The 22,851-nt window shown below is 41.9% G+C and overlaps 2 protein-coding genes across 2 annotated transcripts; both read left to right on the top strand.

The window, feature by feature from the left end:
* Positions 1-3,833: 3,833 nt before the first annotated feature.
* On the top strand, positions 3,834-4,811 carry LOC308527902 (olfactory receptor 1J4-like; the record flags this gene model as incomplete). Its single annotated transcript, XM_081103336.1, has 1 exon — positions 3,834-4,811. The coding sequence occupies one exon, from the start codon at positions 3,834-3,836 to the stop codon at positions 4,809-4,811; it is 978 nt and encodes a 325-aa protein (XP_080959462.1).
* A 12,467-nt stretch (positions 4,812-17,278) lies between these two features.
* Positions 17,279-18,343, top strand: LOC308527914 (olfactory receptor 1J4-like; the record flags this gene model as incomplete). Its single annotated transcript, XM_081103347.1, has 1 exon — positions 17,279-18,343. The coding sequence occupies exon 1, from the start codon at positions 17,402-17,404 to the stop codon at positions 18,341-18,343; it is 942 nt and encodes a 313-aa protein (XP_080959473.1). The 5' UTR covers positions 17,279-17,401.
* Between the last annotated feature and the right edge of the window lie 4,508 nt (positions 18,344-22,851).

Below are 22,851 nucleotides of genomic sequence, written 5' to 3'. Positions count from 1 at the left end.
GTGGTGGCAGGAGCCTCTCCCACCTCTGTGGCAGCAGTAAGAATGTCCAACTAATGGTTTAGACCTGATCCCTTGGGGGCCTAAGCCTTTAGTCAGACATCCCCTGAGCGCTCCCTGGCTGCCAGAAGGATGTCTGACTGCAAGCATAGGCCTGATCCCCCAGTGAGTGGGCCTAAGTCGACAGGTGGACATCTCCCAAGGGGTCCTGGACTTTGAATGGGCGCAGGCCGGGCTGAGGGACCCCCACCTCCCAAGTGCACAAATTTTTGTGAACCGGGACTCTAGTATAATAATAAATAATAATATGTGAATAAACTCTGTGTTTTGCATAGTCACAACTGGAAACCTACTTTTTTCCAACCCTATGTGGCATTTTACAATTTTTGTCTATGTTTAAAATCATTTAAAATGTTAATTGAAAAAATCCTTTTTTTAGCTGAAATAATGTCCAAGAAGAAAGGCGTCCAGGGCATGACTGGAATCAGAGACACTGTCCCCTAGGGCTCCAGTCCCTCTGGATCTTGGACACACGGCTCCCCAATGGACAGTCAGAAATTAGCCAGAAACTTGTGGACTTGGACTTTGTTGCAGTCTCTCATTAATAATTGTAATCATTGGACTCAATTCCCTGGAGCTGGTTAAGGAAAAGGAAAGTCAGTAGAAGTGCCAAGGCCCCAGATGTTGCTTCTGTGTGTCTACATATTAGGTCTCCTGAAAAAAACCTGAGATGGGCAACAGACTGGAGCAGAAGGTGTCTGAACTCACCAATGATGAGCCCAGGTGAGAGGAGCTGGAAATCTGCACTTGCCAATGGATCTGCCTGTGTGCTAGTGGGATCATGTGTGAGACTTGGTGTCCATGAATTTGTGTGTGTGTCCGCGTGTATTGTATATGCTTGTGTAACTGGTATTTAATAGCTGTATGTGTAAGTGTGTGTGTCTGTATGCGCTATGTATCTGACTCAAAGTCCTGTTTTCATGCATGTAGAACAAGTTATCACTTCTTGGCGTGTGGTGAGGGACTCCTGATTCATGCCTGTGATCATAAACACTGGCATCACTGCTGAGCATTGGGAGTGAGATTGTTGTCTCCACTTCTGGACAAGAAGATGCCCGACCTCACCAGGACCAAGGTCAGGTCAGAGAGGGCTCACACCTCTGCTCAGCAGCATGTACTGCTGCACATGGGAGCTGTGCTGTGGGTGACACACTCGTGTGTGAGAGCTGGAAGGGGTGTTGTTTGATTTTCTCTGTGTGTATGAGACCATGTGTATGTGATCAGGTGATTGGATATTGTTGCTGGTTTAATGACTGCCTGTGACTGAATAGCCTTAACTGCACCAAAACGACACCTGTCCCTGGAAGGGGATGGTCAGAGGGGTGGAAGCCTGCCTCTCAGTAATAGGAAGGTATGTGCTACTTGTTCTGGTGAGTGTGTGGCTGAGGGTGCATATGTGCTGTGGTATGTGTTTCTTGCAAGATTTTTTACAAAAATATTTTTTTATTGGTTTCAGAGAGGAAAAGAGGGAGAGAGACATACAAACATATATCTCTATGTTTGATGAGATAGAATCATTGATCAGCTGCCGCCTGCACACACCCCACTAGGGATTGAACCAAAAGACCAGGCATGTACCCTGATCAGAATCGAACCATGACCTCCTAGTTGATAGGTTGACACTTAACCACTGAGCAACAGCAGCTGGGCTCTTGTAAGATTTTCTAATTGTTTGTCGTCTTGTGTGCTTTTGGTGATGTGTGCACAGTGCTTGAGTTATGTATATGTGGTGAGTTGAGTATTACCAGATGAGTCCATGAGTCAGATGTGTTAGTATTTTTGTGGGTGAGTGGTCCATCACTGTGTGTTGTGCATGTCTCACTTAGTGTGTTACTTATGATTTGTATGTGTGCAGACTAGTATTTTTGAGCTGAACCATATATTGACTATTCTTCCCTGAGGACAGGAACGTGGTCACAGGTGACTGGAATCCTCAGCTCAGCGTGTGTGTGTGTGTGTGTGTGTGTTTATGTGTGTTTATGGGTGTCAGAACTCAAGTATGTCCTTACCTGTCTTCCTTCTCTGGCACCATTTAGCTGAGATAGCCACACTCTAAGCAACTCCCTGTTTCTTGAAATAAATATGCTCCCAATTCCATGTACCAGAGTACATGGTACAGAAATTATCTCAGTCCTCAGATTTTGAAACTTATTCTTTACATTTTCTTTTCTTTTTTAAATGTTTTTCTCTGGTTTTTGGTCATTTTTAAAAATTCCCTTTCCTCCTCTTTACTTTTATTAAACATCCCAGAAAAATAACCTGCAGGCATCATGCTGTGTGAGGTTACAGGGCAGAATCACCATCAAATAGCAGTGAGACCTTGGGAAAGTTACTTAAATTTTGGTCTTAGTTTCCCCATCTATAAATGAAAAGAATTACACTTCTATTGTGAATCTTACAGAGGCTCTCAATAAACAGTTACTGTGCAAAATAAAGTTAATATATTTGAGAATTATAAAGGAATGAAATTATCTAGTAAGAGGTTTCAGAATTTTGGACAACTTTGAGTCCTCACAGCTCTAATGTAATACTTTGTGCTTGGCTCCCCTAAGCAAGAAAAGTGATGTTTTCCTGTGTAATGGTTAAGAACGTGGGTTCTGACCACAAATACTAGTATATATTAGACAGAACCCCATGAAGTAGCTAATACTTGGAGATTTTTATTAGATAAAAACTAGTGGCCGGTGCACGGATTGTGCACCCACGGCCGACTGTGGAATCACGCGGCTTCCTACTCTCTGGTTCCAGTGTGTGTCACCCGAGAATGCCGCTGCCAAATCACCACAGCTTGGCAGCTCCTGCATAGAGTGTCTGTCCACTGGTGGTCATTGAGCATCATATATTCCGGCTGGTCAGATGGTCGGGCGGTCACTTAGCATTTTATATATGTAGATGATAATACAAGTTTTATACATTACATTTTACATACATTATAAATACAGATGTACACACATGTGTGTGTCCTTCTATTCCCTACTGCATCGCTGTGTGCCTGGAGAGTGTGTATGATTTATGTTTCTATTTCTTAAAAACTAAAAAAGGTGAAAGAACATGAATTATTAGTGCAGCTGTAACAGGGTTTTAAAATCTGGGAATGTAAGTTTGACATGTGAATTTAATTAGGAAATGTAGGTAGGTCCTTAGGCCAATATGAAAATATTCTATTAAATGTTCAACCATATTATGAAAGATCGTTTTCGCACTATTTTGGTTTTGGAGCTGTTCTGGCATTAAGTGGTTTTAAAAGGCCACCCAGTTTTTGAGCCTCCCTGAGTTTACAGCTGTGGGTCAACGACCCCAGCAGATTCACAGGAGGAGTGTGAAAATGCTCCAAGAAGCCCAACTCAGTCCTGTAGTCTCACGGTATTTTAAGGTACTAACAACTGATACCAGTTTCTGGGGCTCATCTTTAGTTTCTGCCACAATGAATTATTAGGATTCGGCTCTGGCCTGGTACAGAAATTTTCTCAGTCCGTAGAAGAGGTCCCGACACAGACTTGATGTTAAAAGTAATGGTTGAATAAAACAAAGAACCCTTTCTTGCTATTGTGGGAAGGGGTCTTGTGTACTACTTTGGGGGCTCAGTGTTTTCCTGGAGCCAGACTAGGAAAGAGGGAAGATGCATACATCCACAGGTGTGAGAAATTAATATGAAAGTATTTAAAAATGAATGTTTTCCCAGAGAATAACAGTATGAGTTGTGATGCTTCTGGTCGTCTTTCTTAGGTTCCTGAGATTCCCACACCTTCTTCATCCCCAGCAGACAGAAGAGCAGCATGAGGCCTGAGAACCAGAGCAGCGTGTCCCAGTTCCTCCTCCTGGGGCTCCCCATCCCGCCAGGGCAGCAGGGCGTGTTCTTCACCCTGTTCCTGGGCATGTACCTGACCACGGTGCTGGGCAACCTGCTCATCATCCTGCTCATCAGGCTGGACTCTCGCCTGCACACGCCCATGTACTTCTTCCTCAGCCACTTGGCCTTCTCTGACATTTCTCTTTCATCTGTCATGGTCCCAAAGATGCTCATGAACATGCAGACTCGGCAACAATCCATCTCCTATGTGGGATGCATTTCTCAGTTGTATTTCTTCATACTTTTTGTTGGTCTTGACAATTTCCTTCTGGCTGTGATGGCATATGACAGGTATGTGGCCATCTGTCACCCCCTACACTATACCACCATCATGAGGGAGAGGCTGTGTGTGCTGCTGGTGGTTGGCTCCTGGATTCTCTCCTGTCTCCATGATTTTCTGCACACTCTCCTATTAGTCCGACTGTCCTTCGGTGCCGATAATATCATCACCCACTTCTTCTGTGACCTCGCTGCTCTCCTGAAGCTGAGCTGCTCAGACATCTCCCTCAATGAGCTGGTCCTATTCACCGAGGGAGGAATGATTTTCTTCCTGCCTTTTGGTGTTATTTTGGGCTCCTATATCCGTATAGGGATCATCATCCTGAGGGTGCCCTCCACTAAGAGACTCTTTAAAGTCTTTTCTACCTGTGGCTCCCATCTCTCTGTGGTGTTTTTATACTATGGAACAGCTTCAGGTGTTTACTTTTTCTCCTCATCATGGGGTTCTAAAGACATAATTGCTTCAGTCATGTATACAATAGTTACCCCCATGCTGAACCCCTTCATCTACAGCCTGAGGAACAGAGATATAAAACAGGCCTTAGAGATGTGTGTCAATAGGGTTAAATTCTTTAACTGGCAATCACTAAATCCTCTTGTTGCTGTCAGGATCAGAGTGAGATAAATCTCCTAAAATTATTGTATGTTTGACATTTCCATATAACTTTCATAGAACATGCCTTCTGTTGTCTTGTACAAATTTGTTACTATGTCAACTTATTCATGTTTGATACTTGTATTGTTAATAATTCTGTCTTACTAATTGATGTTTTTCATTTGTTCATCATCTCTTATAAGACAGATGCAAAATCTTATGTAGAATATGGTGCACAATTATAATTTGTAAATTTGTCTCTGTTTTGCGATATGTAATTTTTTGCTTATGTATTTTTTATTTTATATTATACAAGACTCACTTATTTAGTATCATATTCTGCCTCTGGTGAACTTTATTTATTCATTTATTTTTTTAACTAATTCCTTTATCCCGGGTTTAGTTGGCTTCAAGCTGATTGTGCACATCTCTTCCCACTGCACAAACAATGACATCATGTTGTCAGAATGCAATCAGCCATGATGAGTAATTACATATGAAAATTGGTATGTGCTACAAAGCATGGTTGTTAAAAATATAGAGACCTCAAAAATGCATTTAAGAGCATACCACTTCATTTATAATTAGGAATATTTTTCTAGTAATGGGTTCTACTTTAATACTTCATCTACTTCTCATACTAGTATAGGTACATTCTATCTAATAAAAGAGAAACATGGTAATTAGCCGTACATCCGCTACCCTTCCCATTGACTAATCAGGGCGATATGCAAATTAACTGCCAGCCAAGATGGCGGCCGGCAGCCAGGCAGCTTGAAGTTAACATGAGGCTTACTTGCTTCAGTGACGGAGGACTCCAATGTTCCCCTCCTGTCGCTGCCAGCCTCTAAGCTTGCAGTTTGAAACATTGTTACAAATATAGAAGCTAAACAAAACCCCAGAAACCTGCTTTCAGCCAGCCGGGATCTCAGAGCTGGAGTTGAAACAGTGTTTCAATTATAGAACCCAAACAAACCAGATACCTGTTTTCAGCAGCAGAGGCCTCAGAGCTGGAGCCAGAGCTAAAGCTGGCCCAGAATAAAAAAAAAGAAAAAAAGAAAAAAAGGAGCAGTTGGGAGCTTCAGTCACCTGCCAGCCTGAAAACAGCCATCAGCCCCTCTCCCAGACTGGCCAGGCACCCCAGTGGGGACCCCCACCATGAAGGGTGTGTGACCAGCTGCAAACAGCCATCATCCCCTCATCCAGGCTGGCCAGGCACCCCAGTGGGGACCCCAACCCTGATCCAGGACACCCTTCAAGGCAAACAGCTGATCCCCACCCGTGCACCAGGCCTCTATCCTATATAGTAAAAGGGTAATATGCCTCCCAGCACCGGGATCAGCGGAGCCACGAGGCCTCTCGGAACCGGGATCAGCGTGACAGGGGGCAGCACCCAAACCCCCTGATTGCCCTGTGGCTCTGTGTGTGACTGGGGGCGGGGCCACAACCTCCCTATCTGCCCTGCTCTGTTCGGGACAGGGGAAGGCGCCCCAAACCCCTGATCAGCCCTGCTCTGTGCCTGACAGGGGGGAGCTCCCCAACCTCCTGATTGCCCTGCGGCTCTGTGTGTGACAGGGTGCGGCACCCCCCCCTCCCACAGACCCTGATTTGTGTGTGACGGGGTAGAGCCATAACCTCCCCATTGGCCCTGCCCTGAGTGTGAGAGTGGCAGTGCCCCAACCCCCTGATCGGCCCTGCTCTGTGGGTGATAGAGGGCAGCGCCCCAACCCCACCCCCCCACAGGCCCTGCTCTGTGTGACGGGGTAGAGCCATAACCTCCCCTTCGGCCCTGCCCTGAGTGTGACAGGGTGCGGCGCCCCAACCCCCTGATCCGCCCTGCTCTGTGTGTGACAGGGGCTGGTGCCCCAACTCCCCTATCAGCCCTACTCTATGAGTGACAGGGGGGAGCTCTCCAACCCCCTGATGGGCCCTGCTCTGTGCATGACAGGGGGGAGCTCCCAACCCCCTGATGGGCCCTGCTCTGTGGGTGACAGGGGGTGGCGCCGCAACCTCCCCATCGACCCTGCCTTGAGTGTGACAGGGGGCGGTGCCCCAACCCCCCAATCGGCCCTACCCTGAGCGTGACTGAGGGTGGCATCGCAACCTCCCGATCCGCCCTGCTCTGTGCATGACAGGGGGCGGCGCCACAACTCCCCAATTGGCCCTGCTCTGAGCCCGACCAGGGGCTGCACCTAGGGATTGGGCCTGCCCTCTGCCACCCGGGAGCAGGCCTAAGCCAGCAGGTCGTTATCTCCTGAGGGGTCCCAGACTGCGAGAGGGTACAGGCCGGGCTGAGGGACCATCCCCCCAAGTGCACAAATTTTTGTGCACCGGGCCTCTAGTCTACACTAATAAAAGAGAAAAATGCAAATTGGTGTCACTCTGCTATGCCTACCAGCCAATCAGAGCAACTATGCCAATTAACCCAACAAAGATGGTGGTTAATTTGCATATGCAGGCGTGGAGGGAAGACTGAAGACTGAAGACTGAAGACTGAAGAGGCTTGGCTTCTCCGTTGCGGCTGCAGTGGAGAAGTCAAGCCTCACTGAGGCCGCAGCAGAGAAGCCAAGCCTCACTGCGGCTGGACCAAAGGCCTGGGTCCCAGGTGCCGGAAGAAAACCAGTGCCGGCAGCCAGGTGAAGGAAGGCCTATTGTGCGAATCTTCATGCAACAGGCTTCTAATATATAAGATATAAAAACACATACAGATGTAGATACTGGTGTAGTTTAGGTAATAAAGATGCCCATGACCTGGAATTGAACCCAAAACCATTCAGTGTGCAGGCTAAAGCTGTAACCACTTAGCAACACCGGCCAGAGCTATTCCCCATTCTTTATTTCCCAGTCCTGACCTATATCCTATGAGTACACACACCCAAACCTTCAAAATGAGTAACAATGGTAATGGATTATCACTCAGAGAATAAGAACCCATGAGTCCATAATGATATCAATGAATAAATAAAAAACAAATGACTGAGGAATAAGGGTAAATGTTTTCTTATAGGAGAATGCAACTAATAAAATAAACAAGGAAGATATGATAGAATTAGAAGAATCACCATTTGGCCTCAACGTTTTCAATAATTTTATCATATAAGACTTACCAATGGATGTTAACTCTAGTGGGTGAAGTTTTAATAAGGAAAAAGTTATGCTTACATAATATCAAGATATCTACCCAAATGATCCCTATTAATTACAAGGATAAAATAGTAACTTGAAGAAAATTGTGACTATTCTGTGGAGAACTCTCAGACACCACCGTGGAGAACTCTCAGACACCACCTTAGCCAACTGATCAAGGATAAAAACACTAGAGATTTCAAGATATCTGCAGATTACCTGAAAGCTGCACCTCCTAGCTCCCAGCCCCAAACCAGATTTGCAATTAAATTACAGAACAAACAATTTGAAAAACAATACAAGCATAGCTAACGTGAAAACTTATAACCAAAGAGTACAGTAGAAATCACATGGGGGGCGGGGTGGTAGGAGGGTGGAAGATGGTAAAAGGGAGAGCCTCCTCATAGATGTGTGGTTGTGCTGAAAAGCCTGAGGGATATCCCAGGCATGGAGCTCCCTCCCCCTAAAAGCATCAGGTCTCAACCCCACGCAGGGATCCCAACCCAGAGCAACATAGAAGTGAGGATTAGCCTGTGTAGCATCTGGTGTTGGGAATCAGTAGAGATTCTGACCACCCAGGAGCTTCAGACCACACTATCCCAGGGAAAGAAAACAAAGACTTCCCCAGTCTTCATTCATTACCACCAAACCAGCACTGCAAGAAATGTTAAAGGGACTGCTTTAAGAAGAAGAAAATATATATTGTAGAGAGGAACATAGGTAAAAGAAAAAAATGGCAAGAAACAGGTAGCTATCAATAATATCTAAAATGTAAATGGATTATTTGTTCCAATCAACAGACATAGGGTATGGGGAGGGTAGTCGAGTGGGAGATAATCAACTGAAGACATTGTATGCATATGTGCATAACCCATGGACACAGATGAAAGGGTGGTGAAGGCCTGAGGTGGGGGGGGGGGGGCGGCTAGAGGGAGTCAATGGGGGGGAAAAAGAGGAACATATGTAATACTTTCAACAATAAATAATTATTTAAAAATAAATAAAGATGTTAACACATCTTATGTTCAAAAAAAAGACATAGGATAGCTGAATGGATAAGAAAATATGATATATATATATATAGTGTCTACAAGAGACCGACCTCAGAAAAAAAAGATTCACACAGTCTCTAGGTGAAGTAATGGGGGGAAAAATAATTCATGCAATGGAAACAAACGAACAAACAAAAAACCCCGCTTGGATAGCAATACTTATATATGACAAAATAGACTTCAAAACAAAGCCCATAACAAGAGACAAAGAAGGTCACTACATAATAATAAAGGGATTGATCCAACAAGGGGTTATAATCCTTATAATATTACAGGAGCAACTAACTATATAAAGAAATTCCTGGTGGACTTTCAGGGAGAGATTTACAGCAACAAAGTCATAGTAGGGGATCTTAACACCCCGCTGTCATTACTGGATAGATGTTTCAGACAAAATATCCAGAAAAAAAAAGAAGTGACCTTATACAACAAACTAGATTGGATGGATTTAATTGATATTTACACAACATTTTACCCCAAAGCAGCAGAATATACATTATTTTCCAGTACACATGAAAATTCTCAAAGATACACCACATGTGAGGATGCAAAATAAGTCTTAATAATTCAAGCTGATTGCAATCATATCAAGCATCTTCTTGGATAACAATGGTATGAAACTAAAAATCAACTACAGGAAAAAAAAATTCTCAAAAACATTCAAACACATGGAGGCCAAACAGCATGTTATTAAACAATGGATAAGTTACCAATGAGATCAAGGAAGAAATAAAAAATTCCCTGAAAACAAACAAAAATGAGAACACAAAACCCAAAATCTATGGGATATAGCAAAAGCAGTCTGAGAGAGAAGTTCATAGCATTACTGGACTATGTCAAGAAGCAAGAATAATCTTAAATAAACAATCTAATCCTACACCTAAATGAACAACAAAAAGAACAACAAATGAAGCCAAGAGTAAGTAGAAGGAAGGAAATACTGTAATAAATATCTGAGTGAAAATAAATGACAAAGACTAAAAAATCAACACAGAAAGTCAATTAAACCAAAAGCTGGTTCTTTGAAGACATAAACTAGATTTATGAACGATTAACCACACTCATTAAAAAAGAAAGAGAGACGCCAAAACCGGTTTGGCTCAGTGGATAGAGCGTTGGCTTGCGGACTGAAAGGTCCCAGGTTCGATTCCGGTCTAAGGGCATGTACCTGGGTGGCGGGCACATCCCCAGTGGGAGATGTGCAGGAGGCAGCTGATCGATGTTTCTCTCTCATCGATGTTTCTAACTCTATATCTCTCTCCCTTCCTCTCTGTAAAAAATCAATAAAATATATTTTTTTTAAAAAAGAAAAGAGAGGATACAAATAAATAAAATGAGAAATGAAAGAGAAGTAAACAACTGGTATCACAGAAACACAAAAGAGTGTAAGAAAGGACTATGAAAAATTAAATACCAACAAGTTGGAAAACCTAACTGAAATGAACAAATTCCTAGAAACATACAATCTTCCAAAATTTAATCAGGAAGAATCAGAAAAACGGAATACATCAGTAACAACTAATGAAATTAAATAAATAATTTACAAACTCCAAACAAAAGTTCTTGACTGCACGGCTTCACAGGAAAATGTTACCCAACATTCAAAGAACTAACTTCCAAGCTCTTCTGATGAGGCCAGCATTATCTTAATTGCAAAACTATATAAAGCCACCAAAATAAAATAAAAGGTTATAGGCCAGTATCTCTACTAAACATAGATTTTCACAAAATTTTACCATCTGGATCTAGCAATGCATTACAAAGACCATACACCATGATGAAATGAGATTTACTCCAAGGATGAAACATTGGTGCAATATTTGAAAATCAATACATCGCCCAAACAAAATGAAAAATAAAAATCACATGATCTTATCTATAGATACAGAAAAAGCATTTGATAAAACCCAGCACCCATTTATGATATAAACTCTCAGAAAAGTGGCAATAAAGGGATCATAGCTCAAAATAAGTAAGGCAATGCATGAAAAATGTACAGCCAACAAAATACTCAATAGGCAAAAATGATATGTGTTTCCTTTAAGATCAGGAATAAAACAGGGATGTCTGCTTTTACCACTCTTTTTCAACCTAGTACTGGAAGTCCTTGTTCCGACAAGAAGAAGAAATAAAAGGCATCAAAATTAGAAAGGAGGAAGCAAAACTGTTATTATTCACAGGTGACATGACATTGTACATAGAAAACCTACAAAGTTCACCAGAAATCTACTAGAACTAATACATGAATCAGCAAAGTAGCAGAATACAAAAATAATACCCAGAAATTGGTGGCATTTTTATACACCAACATAGAACTATCAAAAAGAGAATCTAAGAAAATTATCCCATTTACTATTGCAACAACAACAAAAATAAGGTAACTGGGAACAAATTTAAACAAGGAGGTAAAAGACCTGTACTCGGAAATCTATAGGACATTGAAGGAAGAAACTGAGAAAGACACAAATAAGTGAAAGCATACACTATGTTCATAGATTGCAATAATTAACATCATAAAATGTCCCTACTACCCAAAGCAATCTATAAGTTCAATACAATTCCTATTAAAATACCAATAACATATTCCACAGATATAGACAAATATTCCCAAAATTTATATAGAACAAAAAGAAGACCCCAAATATCCTCTGCAATCTGTAGAAAGAACAACAAAATTGAAGGTATCATAATTCTGGATATCAAATTATACTACAAGGCCATATTATTCAAAGCAGCCTGTAGTCGCATAAGAATAGGCATATAAATCAATGGAACAGAACAGAGAGTCCAAAAATTGACCCACGTCTTTATGGCCAATTAGTATTTAACAAAGGAGGCAAGAGCATCCAATGGAGTAAAGATAATCTCTTCAACAAATAGTTGGGAAAACTCTGTACTTTTCCTCCTCGTCAAACAACTCCAATGACAAAGACATGACTGCCTCTCTGATGTATACAGTGGTGACCCCCATGCTGAACCCCTTCGTCTATAGCCTGAGAAACAAAGACATGAAATTGGCTCTGGGGATCCTTTTCAGAAACAGTGTCCTTGTTGCCAAGTGCGAATTATCTGATCGTGTTCTTATTTCACACATTGACCTTGTCGAAAATCCTGTAAAATGGTGTTTTGACCGCCCATGTCTCTAGCATCCTCCCCACAGATCTTATTGGATCTAATCCCTTTCAATTTAGTAATATCTTCTGTCCATTTATTCTTTCATGAACAAAACATGGCACTGCCCACAACACACACTCATCCTGTAGTTTTCAAACTCTTGATTAGCCAGGTTTGGATTGATCTTTCTAAATAGCTCGCGCTGTTAGCTTATCCTCCTGAAGAGACATTAAAGACTTGCTAAGATCAGAAAAAACCAACGATCTTTCTCAAAAGGAAAATGACACTGGCATGTTATGCTTCCTTTTAAAAGATAAAACCAGTTTGGCTTTAGGCTAAATTAAGGTGTGAAATGTGGCTGTACCTTCTCAGGCCCTGATTTTCTAACTCTTAGGTGACAGCTGGTCAGAATTCTTATCTGTTTTGGGTACTCACTTTGTCTATAATGAAATGAACAATTGGACCCTGAATCAGAGCCAGTTTAAGTTTTGTGAAATATTGTTTTCACAAATTAGAAAAAACCCTCCTCAACATTAGGTAAAATGGCTTTTAATTATAATTCACAGTTTCTGTCTGTTGGAGTAAATGAGATATAAATCACCTCATCTCCTCTCTCTTATCTATTGTTTTTCCAAAGCTACAAATATTCAGTAAAGTTTCTAATGTTTTGTTTAATAAAGCCTGGAATGCTATGCCTTTTAATGTAGTAGTTAATAAAGTGCTTTTGATGTTTTTCTAAAACCTAAATAAACTTTAATTTGATTCTGCCTGTGACAAGAACTTAACCAGGGACCATATTCTAGGAAAACTGCAATTTTTGCCTCTGAGTTGGATTTTTGTGGTGAGTATAGGCTATCTCTGTCTGATTAAGGTTAGTCCGTGAAATGATCGTCGTCTTATTCCCAAACTGAGAGCTCCCACTTCTAATAGGGAAAAGCTAAATGCATGAATTCATAATTCACGCATATAAAAATATTTACTGCATGACTATGATATGCCAGGTGATTGTCTAAGCTCTGCAATATCAGGTTTTTTTAAAGACACCCCATCCCCACGTAGGATGTATATTCCAACCCTCTTGACCCCACTCTTCATGCTCCTCTTTCTCCAGAGCAGTTTTTAATCTTCTAACACATCATAGCTTTACTAATTCCCTTTATTGTCATTGTTTCTTTACTGGAATCTCAGCTCTACACGAGATGGGTCTGAATCTGAAATAAAGAAATAAATTCTAAGTTTTGTTTGTAGGTAAAAACTGCCATGAATAAAGGAAGCATAGAAAGGGGGAGCAAAATGCCTATCAAAAAAATGAAATATTTCCATCTGCAACAACGTGGGTGGATCTAGAAGGTATTGTGCAGAGTGAAGTAAGTCAGACAGGAAAGGACAAATACCATATGATTTTACTTATATGTGGAATCTAAAAAAAGAGAGAATAAACGAACAAACAAAACAGAAGTAAACTCATAGATTCAGAGAACAAACTGATGTTTGCCAGATGGGAGGAGGGTGGGAGGATGGCTGAAAAAGGTGAAGTATTAAGAAGTATTAATTGGTAGTTATAGAATAGTCACAGGATATAAAGTACATCTTAGGGAATGCGGTCAATAATATTGTAAGATCTATGTATAGTGTCAACGGGTACTGGACTTCTCAGGAGGACCATTTTGTAATTTATATAAATGTCTAACTACTAAGCTGTACACCTGAAATGAATATAACATTGAATGTCAACTGCAATTGAAAAAAGGGGGGAATCAGAGTGCTTTGGTCAGGGTTTTTAATTTACATTGTGTGGCCCAAGTAGAGCTCATTGGAGAAGTAACACCCAAACAAAGACCTTAGTGAGGACAGGTAAGTGAGCCATGTCTGAGGAAAAGCATTCCAAGCATGAAAATCAGCAACTTGAAATACTCTGAGGTGAGATGGTGCCTGGCCCATTGCAGGAACATTAAGGGGGCCTCTAGAGCTGGACAAGGCTGAGTGGGGGAGGGATAGTAGGTGATAAGTTTGGAGGTATCAGGAGACCATATTTGTAGGGTACTTACAGTCATAGTAGGTGTATTAGCCAAGGTTCTCCAGATAAATAGATCCAACAGGGGTATGTGTGGAAAGAGGGGAAGGGAAGGGAAGGGAAGGGAAGGGAAGGGAAGGGAAGGGAAGGGAAGGGAAGGGAAGGGAAGGGAAGGGAAGGGAATGGAAGAGGAAAGGGAAGGGGAGGGGAGGGGGAGGGGAGGGAGAGGGGAGGGGGAGGGGAGGGGGAGGGGAGGGGGAGGGGAGGGGGAGGGGAGGGGAGATGTTAAGAAATTGGCTCACGCAACTGTGGAGGCTGGTAGTCCAAACTCCACAGAGTAGGCTGTCTGACTAGAAACTCGGGGAAAAGATGCAGCTTGAGTCTGAAGGCAGTCTTCTGAGAACACTATCTCTACTTTGGGCGAAGTCGGTTTTTTTCTTAAGGCCCTCAACTGATCATATGAGGCCCACCAACATTCTGGAGGCCAATCTTACTTTATTCAGAGTCTGCTAGCTGCATTGTTAATTCCATCTCAAAAATAATCTTCATGGAAACATCTAGAATATGTTTGACCAAATATCTGGATACTGTAGTCTAGCCAAGTTAACACATAAAATTGATCACCATAGCAGAGTTTTTGGTTTTCAGTCTGAATGATTTGGGAACCCACTAGAAGTTATTCAATAGAGGAATAACATGAGCATACTTAATGTTGTTATTGTTTCTCTCCAAAAATTAAAAATGGAACTTCCTTATAAGCCAGCAATTCCCCTTCTGGGTATATATCTGAAGGAACCCCAAATACGAATTCAGAAGAATACATGCACCCCTATGTTCTTTGCAGTGTTATTTACAATAATCAAGCTATGGAAGCAACACAAGGGCTCATCAATAGACAAGTGGATAAAAAAGCTATTATACACACGCGCGCGCGCACATACACATACACACACACACACACACACACGCACACACGCACACACACACACACTGGAATATCACTCAGTCATTATAAAGAATGAAATTGTACCATTTGGGACAGCAAAGATGGACCTAGAGATTATTATACTAAAGTGAAATAAGTCAGAGAAAGACAAATACCAAATGATTTTTCACTTATATGTGGGATCTAAAGAACAATATAAAGGAACAAACAAAACAGAAACAGATCCATGGATACAGAGCTCCAAACCTGGTTTTGTTGTACCCCAGCACTTTTGCCATTTACCTACCATATTTTTTTTTACCTACCATATTTTTAATTAAAACTTGTTTTCTGCTCCCCCTGCTCTCCAAGAGGAATTTCTGTTTGTTTTATTCACTGCTGTGTCTCCAGAGTATATATCACTGTCTTACTTTTGTGAGAACCTTAATAATTACCTAAGAGAATGTGTCAATGAATGAACAAATGAATCATTCAACGTTACCAAGTGCCTATTTCAGCCATAGCTGATGCCTGGTGTTACAAAGATATTGACAATAACCCTGAACATTTATTAAGCTTACACTATGTGCTCATTTAATCATCCCTCAACTCATCTGAAGAGTATTATTATTTCCACTTTGAAGGACCCAAGTCTCAGAGATCTTTGATAAATCTCTCAGCCATGCTCTCTTAGTAAGGGGACGGAGCCCAGAGTCTTTCTCCCAGAGCCTACAGACTCAATCCCATTGCCCCTGAACAAGGCACAGACCCTACCCTATAGGACCCCACAGAGGGTGGGGACACCAGTACATTTGAAGGGGCTTTGTGTTGGAACAGAGGTCTGTGTAGTGTTTTGTGAGCCTGCTGAAGCCCGTACACTGCTGTGCAGAGAAGCTGAAATTGTGATGCAGAGGCCACGGGCAACTGGGAACCTCCTGCTTCCCATCCAGAGACTTGACCAGAGGCCCAAGGTATCACTGGCATTAAGAAACCTTTCTCCTGGGACTCCAGGTACAGCTCAGCTCCTCTGGCCCCTAAACACGTTCCTTCCCAAGGAGCCAGGAGGAAGTTAGGCAATTATCCCAATTGGTTGCTGCTCTACTCAGGGACTTGGGGCTGTCTGCCTCTGGGGTCTCTTTCTGATGGTAAAAGGAGATCTCCTGCCCACTGTTTTGAAGCTGGTGAACAGACATGAAAGTCTGTAAAAGTCTTCGAACCACAAAGGTTTGCTCTCTTTACTTTGATCCTGGATTTCCTGCGCCGAAAGTGAGGACTCAGGAAACAGCACGAAGCACAAGGTATCAGAACTCATAGCCCTGGTATAGATCAGAAGAGTGTGCTGACCATCTCATTATGCTGTTTAATTAAATTCCTGCATTTGATCTTGGCTTTATTTGGAAAGTTAGCATGTCATAAAAATAATGGCTAAAATTGTGTATGTTTATTTTATACAGGACACTGTTCTTATATATTGATGTGTCTTGAATTAGAACCCACTTATGAACTCTAGGAATGTGTGACATTGGTATCTTCACAAGCTGTGGCACAACGTAAGGCCAAGAGAATCAGCTCCTCAAGTCATCCACCCAGAAAGCGGTGAGGCCAGACTCACTCGCAGCACAAGAAATCTGGCTGCAGAGCCTGATCTTTATTCAGTCCTCTGTCAGGGGTGCCCAGAGGGTCAGGGGGCCGAGCAAAGAGGTCCTGTGTGTCCCATTTATTCTTACATCTCAATTAGGTAGCACAGTGCCAGGAACCTGTTTGATTAAAATAATAAGTAGAATGAATTTGTTCTGGTTTCTTTTTTTAATTATAAGGTATTTAATTGGAAATCACAACCATTGCAAAATGGCTTTAAAGCTGGATTTTTGGGGGGGTGTTTGTCATACACGGGAGGAAAAATGAGGAAAAAAATTCAGTCTGGTTGCTTTTTAAAACACACACACACACACACACACACACACAAACTTTCAATAAGGTGTGCCTCTTTTATGCTGGACCTGGTCTTAATGTTTCCCTTTTTTCCTTGTTTATTTTATTTTTTAAATTTTATTTTATTGTTTCAAGTATTACATATAGTATTACATATGTCTCCTTTCCCCCCACTGAACTCCCCCCAGCCACCCCCACCCCTAGCACATGCCCTCACCCCCCTAGTGTCTGTGTCCATTGGTTATGCTTATATGCATGCATACAATTTGAAAGAAACCATGCTTGGCATTGAGGGTTGTTGCTCGCTTTGGCAGAGCTAGCTGATGATACGTATTCAAGAAGTTATTCTTTTTCTCCAGGAGAAAGTAAGAGACCCTACTGTGGTGGCTATAATCACTCTTTCAAAGTCTCTGACATTTTTCACTGCCCTTTCATCCCCAGAAGAGAGAGGAGGAGCATGAGGCCTGAGAACCACAGCAGCGTGTCCCAGTTCCTCCTCCTGGGGCTCCCCATTCCGCCAGGGCAGCAGGGCGTGTTCTTCACCCTGTTCCTGGGCATGTACCTGACCACGGTGCTGGGCAACCTGCTCATCATCCTGCTCATCAGGCTGGACTCTCGCCTGCACACACCCATGTACTTCTTCCTCAGCCACTTGACCTTCACTGATGTCTGCTTTTCATCTGTCACTGTCCCTAAGATGCTCATGAACATGCAGACTCAGGATCAATCCATCCCCTATGCAGGATGTGTAACACAGATGTATTTCTTCATATTTTTTGGTTGCATTGATAACCTTCTCCTTGGAGTGATGGCATATGACAGGTACGTGGCCATCTGTCACCCTCTACAATACACCACCATCATGGGGGAAAAACTGTGTGCCTCACTAGTGGCTGTATCCTGGTTATTTTCATGTAGCAGTGCAATGTCCCACACTCTCAGCCTGGCCAGGCTGTCCTTCTGTGCTGATAACACTATCCCTCATTTCTTTTGTGATCTTGCAGCTCTGCTCAAATTGTCCTGCTCTGACATCTCCATCAATGAGTTGGTCATCTTCACTGTGGGGGCACTGGGTATCATCACACCACTGACTGGCATCCTGGCCTCTTATGTCCGCACTGGGGTCTCCATCCTGAGGGTCCCCTCTACCAAAGGGATCTGCAAAGCCTTGTCCACCTGTGGCTCCCACCTCTCCGTGGTGTTTCTATTCTACGGGCCAATTGTAGTTCTATACATTTTCCCATCATCAAACGACTCTAATGACAAAGACATAATTGCCTCAGTGATGTACACAGTGGTGACCCCCATGATGAACCCCTTCATCTATAGCCTGAGGAACAGAGACATGAAGGGGGCTCTGGGGAAACTTTTCAGGAGGGAGATCCTTTTCTCCAAGTGACAATCACCTCACCTTCTCAGTTGTTAGTTCACCAAAAGTCACTGTGGAAAACTATGCAGGGGATTATCCTTGCTACTGACACATCCATCTCAGCTCCATGTTTCGGTTACTTGTTTTGACTGTTATTACTGTTTGCTTCCCATGAACCCCGTGGCTTCCTCCAGGCACAGACTCACCAACTGTGCTCTTTGAACCAACTTCTTTTTGCTTTAGCTTTTTATTGTCTCTTTATGCTTCCATAAGCCTTGGGAACTGATACATACAACAGCACCATTATCTCAGTTGTCTTTAAAGCACCCAGTGTCTTTTAAGTCAGGAGTAGAAATCATCCTTTAAAATTGCAGTATTTCCTTTATTAATGAATAGACAAGAAAATCTTGCTTTGATACATGTTTCCTCTTTAAGGTAAAAGAAATGTTGACTGCAAATGTATTTGGTGTTTGAATTTGTTAGGCATTCTTACAAGCTGTATCCTCTCGTTCTTAAAGTTGAAGAATATGGAAAGTGTCTAGTGTGTTGTGGTTTGGAAACTTTTGTAGTGTTTATGTGGACATCTTATATGAGTTTGTATCAATACTTGTGTGACTCAGTGGTGTAGATAATTAGAACACTTGAAATGGCTGCGTAAGAACTAATCATAATCCGTATTTCAGCAATGGGCTCCTTAGTTCCACCCTCAATTTGTCAAACATGTTTTTCCAGATCTAGGAATCTGAATTTAACTCCAAAGTTTAAGGTAAGGAAATTCAGAATGCTGGCTTACTGAATGGAGCAGCTGACTGATTACATGCTTCTGATGGTTTCCTAAAATCTAAACACAATACAAAACTTCTCCCAGATGACTCTTACGTGAGGCCGAGGTTGAGAACATTTAAATTAAGCGATTAAGAGCAACACATGTAACTGAATCAAGATGCATGTACTGAAAATAAACATCTATACCTTCATTGGGGATTGCTATAGATAATCGATATGGAAGAAAATTCTGCCAAAACTTTGCAAATAACTGAAAGAACTGTATATCCTTGGGAGCCCTGTAGATGATGCAATGTGGACCAAACATAAGGAGTCATCCCTTGAGGAAGCAATGGAATAGGGCAGATGTAACTCTGATCTCCAGTCATTTGGATGGTGACTGGGTGGGAAAAGCTTACTCTTCCAAAGGAATCTGCTCTGAAAAATAAAGATGGAGAAAAATAATATTTCTATGTTAAATTCTTCTGTGAAATACATTTGTGCGGAAAGGCTTCCCTGGTTTGAAATTGTGTTCATTAAGATAATGAGAAAGTGGTCTCAATGGAAATGCCTCTGTTGTCTGAGGGGACCTGCTTCTTTCTTATTTCTTTTATTTTTAATAAATCTTTATTGCTGAAAGTATTACATATGTCCCTTTTTTCCTTTTCACTTACATTTTTATTGACATACAGTTTTTAAAAGTTAAAATTAATGTATTTTGATATATACATGTGAAACCATCACCACAATCAAGACAATGAACATATCCTCAAGTCACCCTGAAAAGTTTCCTCAGATGTTTTTGTAAGCCTGCCCTCCCTCCCCTTATTTCTGACAGTAATTTGTGTCCTTTTTTTCTCTGATTAGTATGGTTTATCAATTTCATAATTTTTCTGAAAGAACAAACTTTTAGTTTTATTGGTATTACGTATTGCCTTTCTATTTTCTATTTTATTGATTTCTGCTTTCCTCTTTATTATTTCCACTATCCTATATAATAAAGAGCTAATATGCAAATGGTCATCATGCCCTCATGCCATCACGCCCTCACGCAGTCACACCTTAACTGCTCAGACCTACTCAACACTGGGGAGAGGGGAATGGGGACCAGCCAGGCACAAATGAGCTCACGAGAGAGGAATGGGGACCAGCCAGGCTGTGGCCCAGGAGAGGGACAAGCCACACACCCTGGGGTTCCAGGCACCTGCAGCTGAGGCCTGGGTGAAGCTGCCCACCCACAATCCCCTGCGGCTGCAGCCGGCCCTGGCAAAGCTGGCCCAGGTCCTGGGTGCCTGCGGCCAGCTGGAGGAGGGAATCCTGGGTCCCGGGTGCAGGGTGAGGCAGAGGCAGTTAGGGATGATCAGGCCAGCTGGGGAGCAGTTAGGGGCGATCAGGCAGGCAGGCAGAGGGGTTAGGGGTGATCAGGCAGGCAGTCAGGTGAGCAGTTAGGAGCCAGCAGTCCCAGATTGCGAGAGGCAGTCGGACATCCACCGAGGGGTCCCAGATTGGAGAGGGTGCAGGCTGGGCTGAGGGACTCCCCCCCCCCCTCTGTGCATGAATTTTGTGCACCGGGCCTCTAGTATTATTCTTTTTGCTTACTTTGGATTTAGTTTGCTCTTCTTTTTCTAGTTTCTATAAGGTAAAATCTTAGAAAACTGATATGAGACCTTTGTTGTTTTCTGTTACAGGCATTTAGTCCTATAAATATCCCTCTAAGCTTAAGCATTTCTGTTTGTTTATCTCACAAATTTTTATATATTCTGTTCCATTTTCCATCAGCTGAAAATATTTCTAAATTTCCTTTGACTTTTTCCTCTTGACTTATAGTTTGTTTGGTATATAATTTCATTTCTAAATATTTGGATATTTTCACCTGATATTCTTTATTAATTCTTAAATTAACTCCATTTTGGTCAGAAAGCACACTTTGTATTATTTGAATCCTTTAAAACTTAGTAAAACTTGTTTAGTGGCCCAACATATGGTTCCTCTTGGTAAACATTACATATACACTTAAAAATGTATATTCTGCTATTGTTGGGAAGAATGTTCTAGAAATGTCAATTAGGACAAGTTTGTTGATAGTGTTGCTTAAGTTTTTATATATATTTTTTTAAATATACTTCATTGATTTTCTACAGAGAGGAAGGGAGAGAGACAGAGAGTCAGAAACATCGATGAGAGAGAAACATCGATCAGCTGCCTCCTGCACATCTCCTATTGGGGATATGCCCGCAACCCAGGTACATGCCCCCAACCGGAATCGAACCTGGGACCCCCCCGTCCGCAGGCCGACGCTCTATCCACCGAGCCAAACCGGCTTCGGCAAGTTTTTATATTATTAATAATTCCTCTCTAGTCTTTTTTACTATTGAGGGAGGAATATTGAAAACTTCTGTTATAATTATAAATTTGTGTATTTCTTCTTACAGTTCCATCAGATTGTGCTTCTCTTTTTATTCAAACCTGTTATTAGGTGCTCATATGCTTAGAATTTGTATGCTCTCTTCATGAATTTACTGTTTTATCATCATGAAATTATGGCCATTTCTCTGGCAATATTCTTTGCTCTTAAATCTAATTTGTTTAATATTAATGTTGCCACTATAGATTTTTTAAATTAGTGTTTGCATGATATATTTTTTATCCTTTAACTATTTAACTTAATTATGTATTTTCTTACTTTATATTGACACTAGAGGCCCGGTGCATGAAATTTATGCACTCGGGGGTCCCTCAGCCCAGCCTGGGTCCTCTCACAGTCAGGGAGCCCTCGGGGGATGTCTGACTGATGGCTTCAGGTTAGCTATGGCTGTAGGTAGAGATATGTAGACAAATCAAACCCTAGCCTGGTGGTCAAAAGGGAATTTTGACCTCAGGTCTCCTCCCTGACCTAACAAGAACCAGAGGCCCAGGAATTTAGAAACAAGAAAACCCTAGGGCAGTGATGGCAAACCTATGACATGCGTGTCAGAGGTGACACGCGAACTCACTTTTTTTGGTTGATTTTTCTTTGTTAAATGGCATTTAAATATGTAAAATAAATATCAAAAATATAAATCTTGCCCTAGCTGGTTTTGCTCAGTGGATAGAGTGTCGGCCTGTAGACTGAAGGGTCCTAGGTTCGATTCCAGTCAAGGGCACATGCCCGGGTTGTGGACTCAATCCCCAGTGGGGAGCGTGCAGGAGGCAGCCAATCAATGATTCTCTCTCATCATTGATGTTTCTATCTCTCTCTCCCTCTTCCTTCCTCTCTGAAATCAATAAAAATATTTTAAAATATATATATATATAAATCTTTGTTTTACTATGGTTACAAATATCAAAAAATTTCTGTATGTGACACGGCACCAGAGTTAAGTTAGGGTTTTTCAAAATTCTGACACGCCAAGCTCAAAAGGTTCGGCATCACTGCCCTAGGGTTTAAATAATGCTGAGAAACAAGTGAATGAACCTAAAAATTATTGTTTTAGAAGATGGATTTCAAAAGAATATCCAAAAGTTCAAAGAAAAGAAAAGGGGATAGTCACCTTGGTAGCAGTGTTACATGAAATGTAAAACCATTCAAAGCAAATAAAAAAAGGAAAATGCTCAGAAGGAATTGTTACAATCTACTGCATAATATCTGCTATAAACTGAATGTTTGTGCCCTCCCAAAAAAAATCACATGTTGAAACCTATTCCCCAATGTGATGATATTTGGGGTGGAGGTAATTAGGGCACAAGATTGGAGCCCTCATGGATGGGATTAGTGCCCTTATGAAAGAGACACC

Source organism: Myotis nattereri, assembly GCF_964212035.1.
Source record: "Myotis nattereri genome assembly, chromosome: 12".
NCBI classification, from domain to species: Eukaryota; Metazoa; Chordata; class Mammalia; order Chiroptera; family Vespertilionidae; genus Myotis; species Myotis nattereri.
The sequence above is the reverse complement of the archived record's forward strand: the minus strand, read 5'-3'. Positions and strand labels throughout refer to the sequence as shown.